General features: G+C 41.0%; 2 protein-coding genes across 3 annotated transcripts; one reads left to right on the top strand and one right to left on the bottom strand.

The window, feature by feature from the left end:
• Nucleotides 1-77: 77 nt before the first annotated feature.
• On the top strand, nucleotides 78-3,269 carry LOC122723826 (probable histone H2A variant 3). Its single transcript, XM_043957598.1, has 2 exons — nucleotides 78-730; nucleotides 2,754-3,269. The coding sequence occupies exons 1-2, from the start codon at nucleotides 623-625 to the stop codon at nucleotides 3,048-3,050; spliced, it is 405 nt and encodes a 134-aa protein (XP_043813533.1). The 5' UTR covers nucleotides 78-622; the 3' UTR covers nucleotides 3,051-3,269.
• A 503-nt stretch (nucleotides 3,270-3,772) lies between these two features.
• LOC110616945 (3-ketoacyl-CoA synthase 11) lies at nucleotides 3,773-6,587 on the bottom strand. 2 transcript variants are annotated; one of them, XM_021759480.2, is made up of 2 exons: nucleotides 6,129-6,587; nucleotides 3,773-5,509 (listed from the first exon to the last, which is right to left on the bottom strand). In XM_021759480.2, the coding sequence occupies exon 2, from the start codon at nucleotides 5,501-5,503 to the stop codon at nucleotides 3,968-3,970; it is 1,536 nt and encodes a 511-aa protein (XP_021615172.1). In that variant the 5' UTR covers nucleotides 5,504-5,509; nucleotides 6,129-6,587; the 3' UTR covers nucleotides 3,773-3,967. The 2 variants fall into 2 exon arrangements, with proteins under 2 accessions (XP_021615172.1, XP_021615173.1); XM_021759481.2 differs by having other exon boundaries at nucleotides 3,773-5,560; nucleotides 6,128-6,572.
• Between the last annotated feature and the right edge of the window lie 13,462 nt (nucleotides 6,588-20,049).

Consider the following 20,049-nt stretch of genomic DNA (forward strand, 5'->3'; position numbering starts at 1 on the left):
GCACAACACGTGATCATTGTTTGTTCTCTTCTTCAATAATGCACTGTCCTATTCTGGTAAAGTTGAAGCTGAAAGTTCAGTATTTTTTGCTAGAAAAATATGCTTCGAGTAAAACATTTATAAATCAACTTCCCAGTATGGCAGAAAATGCGTTGTGGATGAATTTGCATGGGTTTGGATTTGGAGATCAGATCACGAGATGAGTACTTTGAAGGTGGGCCTAAAACTACAACACCAACAGCAGCTATTACTCTAAATTATAAAGAAGAATCAACCGTGGAGACGGGGGCTAGAATGCAGCTATAACTGCGTCGCGAACTTCGAGGAATCAAGCAGAACTGACCTATCTATGGTAAATTTGATAAAACAATAGGGTCATTTTGGTCAGTGGGTTAAGTGACAGTTCAAGTAGTCTTTCAGGACTTGATTCCTTCCCTTGTCATTCATAACTCATAAACCTCAGACTGGGAGCTTTGTTTCTGTTCTGTTCTCTGTTTCACTGGCTCAGACCGCCTTTATTTTTCATTTCCTCTTATCCAAAAAGTCGTCAGTTTCTGTTTTTTTTTTTTTTTTTTTTTTTTTTTTTTTTTTTTTTTTTCTACCTTCTTTTTGGCTTGTAAAGATGTCGGGAAAAGGTGCTAAGGGTTTGATTGCGGGCAAGACCTCAGCCAGCAACAAGGATAAGGATAAGAAGAAACCCATCTCTCGCTCTTCTAGAGCTGGCCTTCAGGTTTTATTCTTTCTGTTGACGCTTCTTCTTTTTCTTTTCTCTTTATCTTTGGCAGAGTTGAGGGTTGAAGGTTCTGAGACTGCTGGGTTTTGGTTTGAGATTTATATTTAGCATCTGACCTATTATAACTTCTTCTATTTCGGGCTCATACGTTAATATTAATATTTACATTATTACGTTGGAAAAGTCTCTTTAGGTGTTCTAATTCTTGTCACACATGCGGTCCGAATAAAATTTCATAAAAAAAAAATATGGGTTATTACTTTTCTTGACTTTGTTCGAAGGTTTGAAGTTGACATTTGTTTGAGAACATTCTAATAATTCAATGAAAATGGAACTCTGTTTTGCTACTATCAACCTTCAATCAGCCATTTAGACAGTTGGAGTTTCCAAAGTTGTATTCTTCTAGTAGGGCCTCTAACATTCGTTCGCTTTTTAGTAAGGTTGTCACTTGTTATCCAGATGTTCGCTCGAGAGGTGGTACCATGAATGAATCCCACGTGCAGATAATGATGGGAGAAAAAAACTTTGTGAGCTTTTAGAGTGAATTGGCCGGTAACTTTTACCTTCAACAAACTTTAGTTATTATTTATTGCTTTAAAATCAATACTTAAATATTTTTGATAAATAGTCATTCAATTAAAATATTGGTGAATTTTTTGATGAGAGGCAGTCTATTTTATATAATTTAAAATAATAATAAGGATTTTTTTTTCCCTTTTTCTTCTTTTTTAATTACTCTAAACTCATCGTCTTGAAATTTTTGAATTTTACTAACTGACACGGCACCTGAAATGTAAATATATTTTTATTTTGTAATTTATATATAAGAATATAAAATATTAATAACATATATTTATTATTTTTAATTATATAATTATTTTATTAAAAATAATAATTATAAATTAATTATTAAATGATATTTTTTATAAATTTATTTATATATTTTAATTTAAAAAATTTAATTAATTTTATAAAATAATACTTGTATTCTACTCACTTAAATACGCAAAATAAATAAAAAAAAAGATGTATAAATATCATAAAATATGGAAGCCGTAGCAAGTATCATATGAAGATAATTTCTAGTGGTGTATTTTTTTTAATTTGATGTGATTAAAAAAATTTAAAAAATATAGGCCTATAAATTTTTTAGGATTAAAAAAAAAAAAAAAACTGTATTAATAAAATTAAAGAGAATTCAATTGCAATAGTTATTAAATTTTTACGGTATATAATTTTTATAATCGAAGATGATATTAAAATATTTTTTAAAATAATTTAAAATAGATAATTTTATAGTATTTTTAATGAATTAATTTTTAATTAATAAAAAATAAAAAAATTTTAATTTTTTCATTGAAAACAAATAAAAAGATTTAGATTGAATAATTAAAAAAAAAAAAAAACGAAAAGACTCAATTCTTCTTTATGTTACATCATTTAGACTTTTTTGGGAAGGCTTTAATTTTGTGGGTTTTTTATTTTTACAATTCTCAGTGAAAAAGCGTATGAGAAAGAAGGTTCTTTGTAAGATTAGGCTAAAAAGATATTTTTGTTCTTTTTATTTTTTATGGTAAATAAATTTTTTTATTATTATTTTAAACCACTTAAAATAAGTCACATGTATTTCAATAAAAATCTGCTGAAATTTTAACTAGGTGACTATTTTATGTAAATGCTTAAATATTGATAATTTGTTTGAAATAAATTAAAGTTGAGTGATTATAATAAATCAGTGATCAAGTTCAGTGAGCATGGATGAAAATTTCAGTCAATTGGCTTACTGCGTAGGAAACAAGCTTTAGTTATTGAAGACGGGATAGTTTGGTTTTGCTTATTTTATTTATTATTGATGAGGCAGTGGGAGGTGGGTGACACTTCCTAATTTGATTTTTCTTGACGGCTTCTCTTTCTGTAGATGGTTTTCATAGTTTTCTTCTTTATTTTTATTGGTTTCCGATCTCTGGTGAAGTACATTTTGAATAGCAACCTCATTGGAGGATGATCTGCATACTGTTGTTTCTCTCACTTGCGTATTCATCGATTGCTGAAGTCGAGGACCACAGCTCATGGAAGGGTAGGAGCAACAGCTGCTGTTTATTCTGCTGCAATTTTAGAGTATTTGACTGCAGAGGTGTTGGAGTTGGCTGGAAATGCTAGCAAGGATCTCAAGGTGAAACGTATCACTCCAAGGCATTTGCAGCTTGCAATTCGAGGCGATGAAGAACTTGATACTCTGATCAAGGGTACCATTGCTGGTGGTGGAGTCATCCCTCACATCCACAAATCACTTATCAATAAATCCTCCAAGGAGTAGCTTTACGCGCACCGATCCTGCGTGCTACGAGGATGATTTGTTCGAAAATCTGCTTGTGGAATCAGGCATTTGAGTTTCTAAGCTTCATACTTGTTTCTCATATGTTGTGGAGGTGTGGATAATAGCTCACTTGGCAATTCTAATCTTTTTGTTTAGTAATATTAACAGTTCATATTAGAATGGGAGCATATTTGGGTATTGTTTCATATATCTTCTGCATAGCTAGCTGCTTTAAATGCTATACATTTTGGTATTGTGCCAGTGATGTCCTTCTGATGAAAAAGGCCAAAGGGGCATTGTATTTTCTAAACCTGTTGATCTTAGGATAAGACTTTCTTCGTTTACTTGGATTGAAAGGTTTCTCTGGCAATTCCAGGATGGATGTTAACGATTTCAATTCTGAAATTCTTTTCTGTTGCAACAAGCAATGATCAATACGTGACAAGCTACAGGATTAAGAAATTATCAACATTTGACAATTTGTTGTGTCAAGCAAGTTGCTGTAACAGCACATGGCTATAGATTACCAGTCCAGATTCATTCTCGTTCCTATTTGTCTCAATTGAATTCTATAATAAACCACTGGAATTAAGTAGCAACTCAACAAAGATATACTTCTTCATCACCTTCTGGCTTTGATCAACGCTCATGGCATCATCTGCCTCTAAGTACTCCATTTGTAATGCACAGTGACATTATTGAACAAAAATGGACGCATTAAAGCAGCAAGTTTTTGACGATCACATTGAAAGCAGAAGCAGATTTCCAGTTCAAATCAGTTACAAATTCCAATTCTGGTCCACTAAACAAACATCATCCTGATTCTAACAATGATTTAAAAAAAAAAAAATCCTGTCATACAACAGTAAATCAATTGTCCTCAACAAATCTTGCATCATAACCAACCATTTTCAAGCTTAGATAGCTGAGACCTTTGGAACATCAACTGGGAATTGGTCAATCTCATCTATCCAGGGGCTCTTTTCCTTTGCAGGGTTTATGTTCCTTAAAGCCTTCCAGACTGCACTGTTACACTTGAACCCGGAACCAAATGCGATTTGCCATGTTCTATCACCCTTCCTGATTCTTCCTTTGGCTTCTGAATACGCCAATTCATACCAAAGGGAACTGCTAGAGGTATTGCCGAACCGATAAAGTGTCATCCTTGATGGCTCCATGTGCCAATCAGACAGCTGCAAGTTCTTCTCCAGTTCATCCAAAACTGCCCTTCCCCCAGCATGAATGCAAAAATGCTCAAAAGCTAGTTTAAAATCAGGGATGTAAGGCTTGATCTTCATCTTGAAAAGCTTTTTACCAACTAATGTGGCAAAGAATAGTAGCTGTTCGGACATTGGAAGAACAAGAGGCCCTAATGTAGTAATGTTAGTTTTCAAAGCATCACCTGCAACTGCCATGAGATCCTTCGACAAAGTAACACCAACCTTCCCATTGGAGTCCTCTTCCTGGGTAACACATGTGAAACACTTATCATCAGCACCCTTATGAGTACGGACAGTATGTACCAATTGGTACTTTGACCTTCTTCTGTCATGCGATTTGTTCGAGAGGAGAATTGCAGCCCCTCCCATTCTAAATAAACAGTTTGAAACGAGCTTTGAACGGTCATTTCCAAAGTACCAATTCAATGTGATGTTCTCCATGCTGATAACCAGTGCATAGGAGTTGGGATAGACCTGAAGAAGATCCTTAGCTAGAGCTATTGAGATCAGACCTGCACTACAACCCATCCCACCTAGATTGTAGCTAACTATATTGCCTCGAAGCTTGTAATGGTTGACAACCATGGCAGAAAGTGATGGGGTAGGATTGAACAAGCTGCAATTCACAATCAAGATTCCAATATCTTTGGGTTTAACGTAGGTCTTGGCCAAAAGCTCATCAACACAACCAAACATCACAGCCTGAGCTTCCTTCCGAGCTTCTTGCATTGAAGGGTTAGGAGGAATATTAAGGACTGCCTCTGGAAGATAAGTTGAATCCCCTAGGCCAGATCTCTCAAGGATCCTCTGCTGAAAGCTAAGATTCTCCTCCGTGAAAGTTCCAGTCATCCGAGATTGATCCATGAAAATCTTTTTTGTGCACTTACGAGATTCTTCAGGCTTGTAGCAGGAAAAGTTGACAAGGTATACAGGCCGAGGACGAGTCATAAAATAGAGGGTAAGGAGGAAAACAAGGAGTGTTGAGCAGAGGATCACAGATATGAGATTGTACTGTAGATGCTCCCAAAGAGTACAAAAATCTTGCAGAGAAAACGTTGACAGCTGAACAGCAATTAAGACTACAAGAGGGGAAAGGAAAAGATACATTCCATGGGAGATGAGATAATGGTAACCCAATTTCACATATTTTAGCTTCACAGATGTTTTGAAATCAGGAAGCTTTCGTGATGATGATGGTGAAACCAAGGGTGCTGCTGGTTTTGGCTCCGCCATCTCTCCCTGTTGAAGATCAATTAATTTAGACGAGAACTGAGAATACGTGTGAGATAACTTGAGAATACATGAAGAAGCAAAAGCTACCGAATATAAGACAAAAACTCATAAAGATCCTATGATCTAGTACAGTAATCTGGAATTCAATTCTAAAGTGACTTCTGCACAAGTTCAGTGCCAAGAGTATTTCATTTTTCTAAACCCGTTTTTCCCAAACTTTTGGAATTCAAATTAAAATTTTGAAAATTGGGTTCTTTAATCGACAAGATTCAAGTGGTGAATATCTCAAGATTAATTTCGTCCACCAATACAAAATCAACAAGTATAATTTTTTTTTTATTCATATAAGAAATATCTCCAGTTTGTATTAACTCCAAAAATACTCTTCCATTACGGATCAAACTTAGTTGGAACACAGCAATCCCAGATCAATATTTCACATCAAAAGTAGAACTGTCAAGCAATTACAAACACTACAAATCGAAACCCAGATCACCATTCTCATTCAAAACCAAATAAAGAACCTACCCAGATCCAAAAAATCACGACACAAACAAAATCAAATTAAATAATATCAGTTGCATTGCAAAACAAATCCCAAAAAATGAAAAAGAAAAAAACTAACCTTGAATGGCAAATCCCCAGATAAAAGAGTGAAATCCCCCTGTCCAAGAGGAGAGAGAGCAAGGAGTGAGGGGCAGGCAGATGAAAAGATATAGGAATGTGAATGGAGGAGATTACTAAAATTAAACTAGAATCTTTGGGTGGAGGAATATGAATAAAAAATAAACGAAAAGGGCAATAAGGTAGAGAAGAGAAGAGAAAGAAAGAAGTGCGTGAAGAGAAATGAGAATAAAATTATAGGGTATCTTACACACACACACACACATATATATATATTCATACAGCGGAGACTAGAGAGGAAGCCAGCTTGGAATTGAGAAGCCTCCGAAGTGGACGCGTCTTTGAGGTTTCAATAGAGTGAGAAAGAGCAAGGAAGCAACAGCGGCGCCAACCAGGTTTCAAAATCTCATCTTTGACTCTCTCTCTCACTCCCCTGTTTCTAGAGGTTGTGTTTTCCGTCCACGGAACTGGCTGGCCGTTTGGCCTTTTTATTATGATTATTAATGTAATTAATTTTAAACAAACGGCCCAAAAAATTAAAAATACATAGTAGTGCTACCCATTTCGTATGTATTGTAATTTCACTTTTCCTTTTTATTTTATCATTATCGGTACTATTCAATTCTTTTTGAAAGTATATATATCTAAGTTTAGACCTTATTAGGGATTAAGTTCACTAAAAAAATTTTAAATTTCTAGAAAATTAATATATTTATTTAATTTGGATATTTTTCTACCTTTTTAAAATTTAAAAAGGATATTTTCTAAAAAAAAATGAAGGGAAGTAATTTACGCTGCATTCGAGTAAGTCTGAGAGATCTCAGGTTTTACTCCTAACTAGTTAATAGAAATTACCTTTTAGGAAGCGATAAGTAAAAGATGATAAGGGGTCTATTGGTGATATTTCTGATAGAAACTCTCAAACATTCAAAGTTAGATTTACGAATTAGAGTAATAATAACAGATATATGTGAAAAGAAAGATAATATGAGTAACTTTTATGATATTTAAGTAGTATATACGCTATAAAAATATGAAAATTAAAAGATCAAGAAGATAATAGCATGATTAACATACATTTATCTGCTAAATTCTTCTAGGATTAGAAGTTATTATTGTAATATCCGGCTATACTCCGGCGTTGGAATTTCAACTTTCCGACGAAATCCTTATTGGAATCAGGAATCTCGGATGCCGGAACCTCTTAGAAGGGTAAAATAAGTTTTTCACAAAATGAATTTTATGGTTTTACTGTTGAGTTTTATGTTAAAAATTTTAAAAGAAAGAAAAATGCTTTGAAGGGGAAAAACCAGGTTCGGCCGCCGAACATGGTGCTGCCGCGGGAGCTCTCCTTTTGGCCCTCAAAGGTGGTCTGGCTAGCCATCTATAAGAGGCCTCCAGTCCGAAAATGGGAGAGTTTCTCTCTCCATTTTTGGGCAAAGGTGAGTTCTTGCCCTCCCATTGTTGATTTTGTTAGTTTTCCTTCAAATCCTTCAAAATATTCATGAGTTTTCCCTCGTTTTTGAAGATTTGAGCTTAAATATGAGTTTTGAAACCTTGGAGACCTCCGGAGACCGTTTGGACTCATCTCCACGTTTGGGTTGCTGCTACCCTTAGATCTCCAAGAGGTAAGCCTAGATCCTTGTTTTTCTTATGTTTTAATCAAGTTTTAAGAAGGGGTAAAGGGTCAAAAATGCATGAAATGATTAGATCTAAAGTTTTAGGGTTGTGTTAGTTTTGATGATGAATGCTTTCTCTTGTGATGTTTTATAGTTGTTTGTTGGGGTTTAGACTAGTTTTTATACCCCTTATACTTGATGAGTGTGTATGCATGTTTTGAGGGGTTGGATGTGAGGATTTGAGAAGTTTTGGAGACTGAGTGCATAGGGCAGTTTCGGGTTCTGCCTTGCTGGAGAACCCAGGTTCGGCCGCCGAAGCAAGATTCGATCGCCGAACCTGCTTGTGGAGGCAGCCTTTTAGCCGCCGAACCTGCCTCCGAAAGTGCCTGACTTTCGGATCTGTGGAGGACCTTCGGCCGCCGAACCTGCAGCCAAAAGTCCCCTGCCCAGCATTCCTTTGCTTGTTTTATGTGCATGTTTTGTTATATTTTAGGGGGGTTTTTGGGGAGTTATTTAGAGTCATGTACTAGTTATGTTGATCCCTCATTTGAGTCCATCTGTATAGGATCAGACCAGGGAGACCGTAGAGGCCTTCAGTGAGTTAGTTGCGTCATTGATAGGCAAGCATCAACCAGAGGTGAGTAGAACTAAACTAATATATTGCTTTAAAGTAATCAAACTTTTTAAGCATGTTCATGTATCACGAATGCCATGTTTATGTATTAGGCTGTTTGCATTAGAACTCATGAATATGATGCATTGCATAATTTGCTGTTGATGTGGATAGATATTGGATGACTCACTAACCCTCGAGATGTTATGATATAATATGATACGGAAAGACCAAAGCTTGCCCATTCTACGCCCCTGGCACGATGTAAGGGAGAGACCAGGGCTTGCCCATTCTACGCCTCTGGCACATTGGATATGTTATGTTATGTTAAGCAAAAGTCGTGAGGAGCTCCGTCGAGGGTTGGGCACATTGGATTATGTAGAGGGTTACTGGTGACAAGTCCATCTTGATGTGAATTATTTGTGTTGTAATGCATTTCATAGGAGCATATGTTTATTAAACTGTTTTTATGTTCTGCTCACTAGGCTCTTGTAGCTTATCCCTTTCCCCTAACCCCAGGTTTGCAGGGTCGAAGATAGCTCGGGAAGCCGGCATAGTAGCTGGTATAGTTTGATGTAATAGAATAGTTGTGCACATGTATTGTATAATGAATTAGAATTGTGCTTTGCCCTAGTTTTTATCATTGTAATCCCAGTTAACATGATCCTTATGTAAATTTTTTAATTATGAGTTGTGTTTGAACCAAGCTTGAGGCATGTGATGTTAACCATACTAGAGCATTTGAGGAGGGCTCTAGTATGGGTTTTATGTTTTCAGTATGATGCATATATAGGTTGAGCTTGGTTTCATAGAATGTTTAAGTTTTGGTGAATATGTATGATCATGTATGAGATTTTAACAGGTACATAGGATGTATAATAGGTTTGCTACGGGTTCTGGCGACCTTAAGTCGATCTGAATCCTAGCTCCGGTAGCGGTCCGATTTTCGGATCGTTACAGAGTGGTATCAGAGCCCTAGGTTCATATGGTCGGACCTAGAGTGACGGACTCATAAATGTTATATAAGGGCAAGCACAATAGGAAAAAATCATGTCCACTAGGATAGGATATAGAGTCCTGTCTTGATGAATGAATGATGATGTGTAATGCCATGATAGTATGCATGTGCATTAATGATATGTTATGTATATGATGTGGGTTCATGTGTATCCACATGAACCATATGATGCTAATGTTTATGTGATGTATGTTGTTTTTCAAAAAACAGAATGTGAGGCTCACATCGATCTGCACGATTGACTGGAGTTCCACCTGAGAATGAGGGCATAGATGCCCTACCCCCTGCTCTGCCAAGAGCACGGTCAAGTAGAACTAGCAGAGGAGAAATATCAAGAGACCCTAGAAGGTCTTTTGATGTAAACAGGAGGAGAGCATATCCGGATAGGATGTCTGCGGATGTGAGGGAAACAGTAGAGGATGAGCAAAGAAGAGACGGAAGTCTGGGTGTAAGTTTGTCAGAAGAGGGAATGGGATAATCGCAAGGAGGCGCTCAGGCCTTGGGTTTTGCTTACCCACCACAGTACCAACCCTACCCACAAGGACCGGGGTATTCGATGGGAGGCACATCGGATTTCTCTAGCCACAACCCATATCCCTCATTCATGCTTTATCCTCCCTTCTATCCACCATATCCACCCTACCCCGTGTTTTCGCCTCCACCTTTTTATCAAAATCCAGCAAACCCTAACCCAGGGAATGTTACACCACCTCCTCCTCCCCCAGTAGAACTAGTGATTCCTGAAGCCCAATCATCCAGACCTAACCCATCAGCTAGGAGCAAGGTGAAAATGACAGACTATTTGAAGTTGGATGCTCCCAAGTATAAAACAGGTGATGATTCGTTTAAGTACCTCAAGACGGTGAAAATGATAACTGATAAGTTGGGGGCTAGTGATAGCAGAGCCATTCAGATGGCAGGGTTCACTCTTAATTGTAAGAAGGCAAAAGAATGGTTTAAAAACTATGTGGACCCGAGACTGGACAGCCTATCATGGGAACAGTTTGCAAATAAATTTGCAGGATGAGCTTTTCCTGACAGTTCAAGGGAGCTGAAGGTAATAGAATTTGAGCAATTGAGACAAACTGAAGACATGAGCGTGGATGAGTATACAGACAAGTTTCTGGAGTTACTTCAGTTTGTGGATCAAGCTTATGGCACTGACCAAAAGAAGGCTAGGAGGTATACTATGAGACTCCACTTTAGGTATTCCTCCTTGATTCTAGCAGCAGAGAGAGAGAGAGTTTCCACACTATTGTGGATGCGGCTAGGAAAATGGAGGCTAGTGCCATCATTCAGGGGACAGTTAAGCAACAGGTGGCACAGTCCTCGGGTTCCAAAACCCCGAGTACAGGGAAATTTGATCTCTCCTCTCTAAGTGTAGCCGCCTCAGAAAATAAAAAGTGGAATAGATCCACTAAGAAGCCAAAGAAGAACAAGTTTTGGAACAGATTGAAGTCTGTTCTGGGAATGGGCGGCGATTTAAGCTTTAGTTCTGACAGCTCTGGATGTGTGGGGTGCGGTAAGCCGCACAAAGGGATTTTTCGGTTTGGGACTATAGCCTGTTTCAGATGTGGACAGGAGGGGCACATAGCATGTGAGTGTCCCAATGCAACTTTGATGGCACAGTCCCAGTAGACAGTTTCTGGCAGTGTAGCTCAGCCACCAGCTTTAGCCACATCTCAGGGCAGAGGGTGACGCGGAACCCTATGGCACAAGCCTCAAACCCACACGCACAAGTAGATATGGAATCCAAAGATTTGATAAACCCACCTCCTATGGCACCCCAAACTTAGAGAAGCTGAAACACCAATGATCGAAGGATTTAGATGAGAATCCGACAAACGCCACAACGAATAGTTGATAAGTTAGCCAAGATTCCTGGTGCAATTGATGAAAGCAAATCCTCACTCTCACTCAAAGCAATACACGCCAAAGGCATGAAAGAAATTCTGAAAAGTTTGATTAAAAGCCCCCTCTTACAATTGTTTCTTATCCTTATATAGTAAGGAGAAAAACAAATAAAACCCTAAGACACTCTTCTTGGGCCTGACTTAAACACATAAGGCCCAAGCCCAATCACACACTAAAATAACACAAGTATTAAAACATAAGCCCAAAATATGGCCCAACACTCTAAAACTTAAAAGATAAAATATGGCTAGAATACAAGCCCAAACAAAGCTAAAATAAAATAAGTGTTCAAATAATAAAAATATAGCAAGCCCATCATAACAAAACTGAATCTTCACAAAAGCCTTGATCTTCACTTTAGGCTTCCCTCTGTGTAGTTTTAGCCCATGGGTTTGATTAGGCTCCCTAAGCCTATGATTGCAAGTGTTGCACCAAATCTGTCCCATATGAGTTGAAGCACGCCCCAAATATATATGGATCATATGAATATGATTTTGAACTCCTTTTAGATCCATTTGAATGACATAAGTTTGCTCCACACCATTGTTAGAAATTTGCCCTATTGAATCCGTATCATTTTCTCATTCTTTAGAAAAGATTCGTCCTCAAATCTTGCTGATATTTATATCAAAAAGGGAAGCTTTAGGAACCCATGTGTCTTCAAAGACCTCCTTTTGAATAGGGGAAAATAGGATAAAACTTTCGTCATGAATGTTTTCATCAACAACCTGCACATCAAGAACAAATGAACTAGGCATAAAAATATTAGTCATAGAAAGATCTTGTGGATGTGACCCATTATCCTCTACAACTTCCAAAACAGTCTCATTCACCTCCTCCACCTCATCAATCACGTGCTCCCCATGTCCCTCATCATTCACAACCTCTTCTATAAGTTCATTGATGGAATTCTCAACAACAACTACATTAGATTCATGCATTATAACTTCCTTTTCAATTTCAATCTCTATGGAAGTTGAGATTGAAACTTTAGCCTCTTCTTTCTCCTTTTCTTTCTCCACCTTCCCTCCTTGAACTAGTCTTGATTCTTTCCCAGCCTCTTTACCCTCAAACTCACTCTTTTCTCTCATCTTTTCCGCAAAATTCAAGCTCTCACTCCCCTTTGTGGCCAAGGCCGAAGCCTCCCTCTCCCTCTCCAGCATCTTTATTTGATCAACATATACCTCTTGAGGTGATAAAGGAGTGAGTATAACCTTCTGTCCTTCATGAGTGAAGGAGTACTTGTTATTGAACCCATCATGTTGCACCTTTCTATCATGTTGCCACGGTCTACCCAACAACATATGGCTTGCCTGCATAGGTACCACATCACATAAGATCTCATCCTTGTACCTACCAATAGAAAATGGTATAACCACCTGGCATGTAACCCTAACCTCACCACAATCATTCAACCATTGCTGTAATACCCGGCTAGACTCCGGTATCGGAATTCCTACCGTCCGGTGGAATCTCGGATGTCGGAAGCCTCTAGAAGGGTAAAATCATGTTTTCATAAAATGTTTTAATGTGTTTTATGTTTTAAGCATGAAAGAAAATGAGTTTTTGCATGAAAATAGCATTGGAGGAAAACTCAGGTTCGGCCGCCGAACATGCATGCGTTGCGGGTGTGCTTTAGGCCCCCGAAAGCATAAGTGAGGGAAGTCCAGGTTCGGCCGCCGAACCCCAAGTTCGGCCGCCGAACCCCAAGTTCGGCCGCCGAACATGGCATGCATGCGGAGGCACATTTTGCCCCCGAACGTGGTCTGGCCAGCCACTATAAAAGGGTCCCTTAGCCGAAAACAGGCGAGCTTTTTCCCCATTTTCGGCCAAGGTGAGCTCTTCGCCGTCCCTCACCCATCTTTGATGTTTTTCCTCTAAATCGTTCAAGATTTTCATTTGTTTTAACTTTGTTTTGAAGATTAAAGCTTTTGAGCAAAGTTTTGGAGCTTGGAGGTTCAAGAACCCAATCTCTCCCAACTTCGAGTTTAGGTCGTCTCTCTCTCGATCTTCAAGAGGTAAGAGCCGATCTTAAGCTCATTGCATGTTTTAAGTAAGTTTTAAGTAGATCTATGGGATAGAATGCATGTTTAGGTTATGGTTATGTTTATGGGTATAAATGTATGTTCATGGACAATGTGGATGCTTGATGTGTTGTAGATGGGGTTTATGATGGTTTGAGACCCCTAGGAACATGTATGCTTGTGTATGAGTATTGTAGAATAGGTTTGTTGCATGTTTGAAAGGTTTGGAGGCGAAATGTGCAAAGGGAGCCAAGTTTCTGCCCTTTGACAGAAACCAGGTTAGGCAGCCGAAGGATTTTCGGCCGCCGAACATGGCTGGGGAGGCAACCTTTCGGCTGCCGAAGCTTGCCCCCGAAAGGGAGACTTTCGTCTCTGTCTGGCAGTTTTGGCCGCCGAAAGTGCCGCCGAACATGCATGAGTTTCGTCTCTGTCTGGGAGTTTCGGCCGCCGAAGGTGCCGCCGAACCTGCCTGACTTTCGGCTCTGGAGGGACTTTCGGCCGCCGAACCTGCCGCCGAAAGTGCCCTGTCCAGGCCTCCTTTGCATGATTTTGTATGGTTGTTTCAAGATGTTTTAGGGGGTTTTTGGGGAGTAGTTTATAGTTATGTTCAAGTGTGTTTGGTCCCTCATTTGAGTCCACCTGTGTAGGTTCGGACCCGAGGAACCGAGGACCCCAGCAGTGAGTTCAACTGCTTCGGTGTTGTCAGAGTCAGCCAGAGGTGAGTGGAACTAAACTTAATCTTTTAAATTAAATGTTTTATCATGTTTCATGCATCATGATTATGCAATAGGATGATTGCATTAGTGTTCACGAATATGCCGCATTGCATCGATTGTTGTTGATGTGGGTGAATATTGGATGACCCAATTAGTCCATGACAGGAAGACCAGGACCCCATTCTACGGCCTGGCACAGAGTAAGGAAAGACCAGGACCCCATTCTACGGCCTGGCACGGTAATGGGACTCGAAGACCTGGAGCCCAGAGGAGGCCTTGGGATAATGGTAAGTAATGTATGTATGACAGGAAGACCAGGACCCCATGCTACGGCCTGGCACAGAGTTAGCTTGGACTAATTGGTGACAAGTTCACCCAACCCTTATGTGAATTGTCTGTGTTATGATGCATCTCATTGGAGCATAGTGTTATTATGTTTTATAGTTCAACTCACTGGGCTTTTAGCTCACCCTTCTCCCTTTTACCCCCAGGCTTGCAGGTACAGGATAGAAGAGGAGGTCGGTTAGAGTAAAGCTTGTTGTGTAATAGATAGAATGTGGACATGACAAATCGTAGTACGATGTAATATAAAAGTACAGTATAGTTATGTAATGATGTTTATGGATGTTAGAGGTGTGCTTGACCATAGATGGTTGTTATCCCTTTTATTACATGATCTTAGAGATTTTATGATGTTTATGTAAACCAACTCAACATATGTTGTGTCACCCATTTGGGGGCACTGATGAGATCCCACAGAGGGATCAATGTTTATGATTTATGTTATTTTCAGTGCATGCACAGGTTGAGTATGGTTGATGTATATGGAAAGAAAAGTTTTAATTTTTATGTATGTTGTTGATCATGTATGGGATTATACAGGTTTACAGGTTAGATGTCAGGCTTGCTACGGGTCCCGGCGGCCTTAAGCCGATCTGGATCCTAGCGCCGGTAGCGGTCCGATTTTCGGGTCGTTACAGAATGGTATCAGAGCCCTAGGTTCATATGGTCGGACCTAGAGTGTCGGGCTCATAGATGTTATAGAAGGTCAAGCACAATAGGAAAGATCATGTCCACTAGGATAGGATGTGGAGTCCTGTCTTGAATAATGATGTGAAATGCCATGATGATATGCATGTGCATTAATGATATGCTATGATATGTGATGCATGTGATGCGGGTTCATGTGTGCCCACATGAACCATATGATGCTAATGTTTGTGCTATGTGTACTGTTTTTCAGAAAACAGGATGAGGGGAACTCGTCGATCAGCAAGATTGACTGGAGTGCCACCTGAGGATGAGGGCACGAGCGGCCGTCCTCCAGCATTGCCTAGGGAAATGTCTAGTAGGTCTAGCAGAGACAGAGCAGTAAGAGACCCTAGAAGGTCTTTGGATCTGGGTAGGGGCAGATCAGTTAGAGGAACAGTTCGGGGAGGAGCGTCAGAGGACATGGGGGAGGATATGGATGTAGAGCAAAGGAGGGATGGCAGTCTGGGAGTTAGCATGTCAGAACAAGGAATGGGAGAGTCCCAAGGAGGCACTCAGGCCTCGGGATTTGTTCAGCCACCCCACTACCCACACTTCTCACAACATCCCGGGTATTCGATGGGAGGTACATCGGATTACCCTAGCTTCACCCCTTATCCCACACAGATGCCATACCCACCATACTACCCACCATATTCACAATACCCAATGTATCCACCCCCACCATACTATCCAAATCCAGCAGACCCTACCTCAGAAAATGTTGCACCACCTCCACCACCTACAGAACCAGCAGCCCCAGTTGCTCAGCCATCTAGACCTAGCTCAGCCAGTGGGAGCAAGGTTAAGATGACTGACTACATGAAATTGGGTGCTCCCCAGTATGAAAAAGGGGATGACCCATTTGTATATCTTGAAAGGGTTAAAGTGATCACAGAGGAGATTGGGGCTGATGACAGTAGAGCCATTCAGATGGCCGTGTTCACGCTTAAGTGCAAGAAGGCACGAGAGTGGTTCAAGAATTATGTGAACCCGAGAGTGGACAACATGTCCTGGGAAGAGTTTGCAAACGAGTTTGCAGGATGGGCTTTTCCCGATAGTTCAAGGGAGTTGAAGATGATAGAGTTCGAACAATTGAGGCAGACAGAGGATATGAGTGTAGAGGAGTACACCGACAGATTCTTGGAGCTGTTGCCTTTTGCTGGGCAGAGTCTGGATACAGATTAGAAGAAGTCAAGGAGGTATGTCATGAAACTTCATTCCAGGTATTCCTCCCTGATTCAGTCCGTGGACAGGGAGAGCTTCCATGCCATAGTAGATATGGCTAGGAAAATGGAGGCCAGTGCCATCATTCAGGGGACAGTTAAGCAGACAATGGCACAGCCTTCTGGTTCTAAAACTCCGGGTGGGGGAAGATTAGAAACTTCTTGTAATACCCGGCTAGACTCCGGTATCGGAATTCCTACCGTCCGGTGGAATCTCGGATGTCGGAGACCTCTAGAAGGGGTAAAACCATATTTTCATGAAATGTTTTAATGTTTTTGATGATTTTAAGTAAAGAGGAAATGAGTTTTTGGAATAAAAACACCATTGGAGAAAACTCAGATTTGGCCGCCGAAACTCAAAGTTCGGCCGCCGAACCTGGGCTTCCCTCACTTATGCCTTCGGGGGCCTAAGGCTCACCCAACCTGGGCTTCCCTCACTTATGCCTTCGGGGGCCTAAGGCTCACCCGAAAAGCATGCATGTTCGGCGGCCGAACTTTGAGTTTCGGCGGCCGAACCTGAGTTTCCTCTAAGGGTGTTTTTATTCCAAAAACTCATTTCCTCTTTACTTAAAATCATCAAAAACATTAAAACATTTCATGAAAACATGGTTTTACCCCTTCTAGAGGTCTCCGACATCCGAGATTCCACCGGACGGTAGGAATTCCGATACCGGAGTCTAGCCGGGTATTACACTCTCCTCCCTTTAGAACATTCGTCCCCGAATGTTCCTCAACTAGCTCATAGCATGACATACACATAACATACACATAACACACATGAAAAATACAAGAACTAACCTTAGAAAAGATAAGGGTATTGCTGGAGCATGGACTCCCGTGCTCCCAGGTGCACTCTTCCATATTGTGGTGGTTCCATAGGACTTTCACCATCGGGATTTCCTTGTTTCTCAGCTTTCTGATCTGGGTGTCTATGATCCGCACCGACTGCTCAACATAGGTGAGATCCTCTTGGACCTCCACATCAGGCTCACTAAGAACCTTGCTCGGATCTGACACAAATTTCCTCAACATTGAAACATGGAAAACTGGATGGATTCTTGCCATTGAAGCAGGCAAATCTAGCTTGTACGACACATTCCCAATCTTCTGCAAGATTTCAAAGGGTCCGATGTATCGTGGGGCTAGTTTACCTTTCTTCCCAAAGCGAACCACTCCTTTCATTGGAGACACCCTGAGCAATACCAGATCCCCCTCCTGAAACTCTACCTGTCTTCTGCGGATGTCTGCATAACTTTTCTGTCTGCTTGCAGCAGTCTTGATTCTTTCTCTGATTATGGGTACCACCCTACTGGTGATCTCTACTAGCTCAGGCCCTGCTAAGGCTTTTTCTCCAACTTCCTCCCAGCAAACAGGTGACCTGCACTTCCTCCCATATAAAGCTTCATATGGAGCCATCCCGATGCTAGCATGATGGCTGTTATTGTAGGCAAACTCCACCAAAGGTAGATGCTGCCTCCAAGAACCGCCAAAGTCCAGCACATACATTCCAAGCATATCCTCGATAGTCTGGATGGTCCTTTCTGACTGTCCGTCAGTCTGGGGGTGGAAGGCAGTGCTGAAATCCAACCTGGTACCCATGGCATTCTGCAGACTCCGCCAAAACCTGGAGGTGAACTGGGGCCCTCTATCGGACACTATTGAAACAGGAACCCCATGCAGCCTGACGATCTCATCCACATACACCTGCGCCAACTTGTCCACAGAATAGCCACTCCTAACAGGGATGAAGTGAGCAGATTTGGTGAGTCTGTCCACAATCACCCATATGGAGTCCAATCTGTTGGACGCTGCCGGTAACCCCACTACGAAGTCCATAGCTATATTCTCCCATTTCCATTCTGGAATAAGTAGCGGGTTAAGCATTCCAGCCGACTTCTGATGTTCCAGCTTCACCCTCTGACACACTTCGCAGGCTGACACAAACTGTGCCACTTCTTTCTTCATTGCTGGCCACCAATAAACTTTCTTCAAATCTTGATACATCTTGGTGGCTCCGGGGTGAACGCTGTATCTTGCATTATGAACCTCTCTCATAATGTCTCCTTTTAGCCCTATGTCATCTGGTACACATAGTCGACTCCCATAGCGGAGGATCCCCTTGATGTCAAATCTGAACTCACTGTCCTTGCCTGACTGAACAGTCCTGGCAATCTTCACTAACTCTGGGTCCTCATGCTGTTTCTGAGCCACTTGCTCTAGAAACACAGGTGTCACTCTCATCTAGGCCACTAAAGCACCGGTACCAGATAACTCCAACTGTAGACCTTCATCAATGAGCTTGTAAAACTCCTTCACCACTGGCCTCCTCTCTGCCATGATGTGGGATAGACTGCCTAGTGACTTCCGGCTTAGGGCATCTGCCACGACATTCGCCTTACCCGGATGATACTGAATCTTGCAATCATAGTCACTCAGCAGCTCTACCCATCTCCTCTGTCTCAAGTTCAAATCTCTTTGACTCAGGATGTACTGCAGGCTCTTATGATCTGTAAAGATCTCACATTTTACCCCATAGAGGTAGTGCCTCCACATCTTGAGTGCAAAGATTACTGCTGCCATCTCTAGGTCATGCGTGGGGTAATTCAACTCATGCTTCTTCAGCTGCCTAGAAGCATAAGCAATCACCCTCTCATTTTGCATCAGCACACAACCCAGTCCCACACGGGACGCATCACAAAAGACTGTAAAGTCCTCATCACTAGATGGCAGAGCTAAAACTGGTGCTGAAGTCAACCTCTTCTTAAGCTCTTCAAAACTCTCTTCGCACTGGTCGGTCCACAGAAACTTTTGATTCTTCTTGGTTAGTCTGGTCAAAGGAGCTGCTATTTTTGAGAAGTCCTGAACGAACCTCCTGTAGTAACCCGCCAAACGAAAGAAACTCCTTATTTCTGTCACTGAAGTGGGTCTAGGCCAGTTAGCCACAGTTTCTGTCTTCTTGGGGTCCACCTCTATCCCATTCTCTGACGCTACATGCCCCAAGAATGAGATGCTCCTCAGCCAGAACTCACATTTAGAGAACTTGGCATACAGGCCATGTTCCTTCAAGGTCTGCAGAACCAACCTCAGATGATGGGCATGCTCCTCTGCATTCCTGGAATACACCAAGATATCATCTATGAAGACAATAACAAAGTGATCCAGGTACTGGCTAAACACTCTATTCATGAGATCCATGAATGCTGCAGGGGCGTTGGTTAACCCGAACGGCATTACAAGGAACTCAAAATGCCCATATCTGGTCCTGAAAGCTGTCTTTGGCACATCATCTTCTCTGATCCTCAACTGATGGTACCCCGATCTCAGATCTATTTTGGAGAAACAACCTGCTCCGGCTAGCTGGTCAAATAGATCGTCGATCCTAGGCAACGGGTACTTATTCTTGGTAGTGACTTTGTTCAACTGCCTGTAGTCGATACAAAGCCTTAGGGATCCATCCTTCTTTCTCACGAACAAAACTGGTGCACCCCAAGGTGAAGTGCTCGGTCGGATGAAGCCCTTTTCTACCAACTCTTGCAACTGTTCCTTCAATTCTTTCAACTCGGCTGGAGCCATCCTGTAGGGAGGGATAGAGATCGGTCGGGTTCCAGGCATCAATTCTATCTCGAACTCTATCTCCCTAGCAGGTGGTAAACCTGGTAGCTTGTCTGGGAAGACGTCTAGAAACTCTCTAACCACTAGCACCGAGGCGGGCTCTCTAACCTGACTGCTAAGCTCTCTCACATGAGCCAAATACCCCTGACAT

This window comes from Manihot esculenta, chromosome 6, assembly GCF_001659605.2.
Source record: "Manihot esculenta cultivar AM560-2 chromosome 6, M.esculenta_v8, whole genome shotgun sequence".
Taxonomy (NCBI): Eukaryota; Viridiplantae; Streptophyta; class Magnoliopsida; order Malpighiales; family Euphorbiaceae; genus Manihot; species Manihot esculenta.

What these genes read in the sequence shown, in the direction of transcription:
- LOC122723826 (XM_043957598.1), top strand. Translation starts at nt 623, where the DNA reads ATGTCGGGAAAAGGTGCTAAGGGTTTGATTGCGGGCAAGACCTCAGCC. An exon ending in CTTCTAGAGCTGGCCTTCAG is followed by an intron (nt 731 to 2,753) that starts GTTTTATTCTTT and finishes GCATACTGTTGT; the next exon opens with TTCTCTCACTTGCGTATTCA.
- LOC110616945 (XM_021759480.2), bottom strand. Translation starts at nt 5,503, where the DNA reads ATGGCGGAGCCAAAACCAGCAGCACCCTTGGTTTCACCATCATCATCA.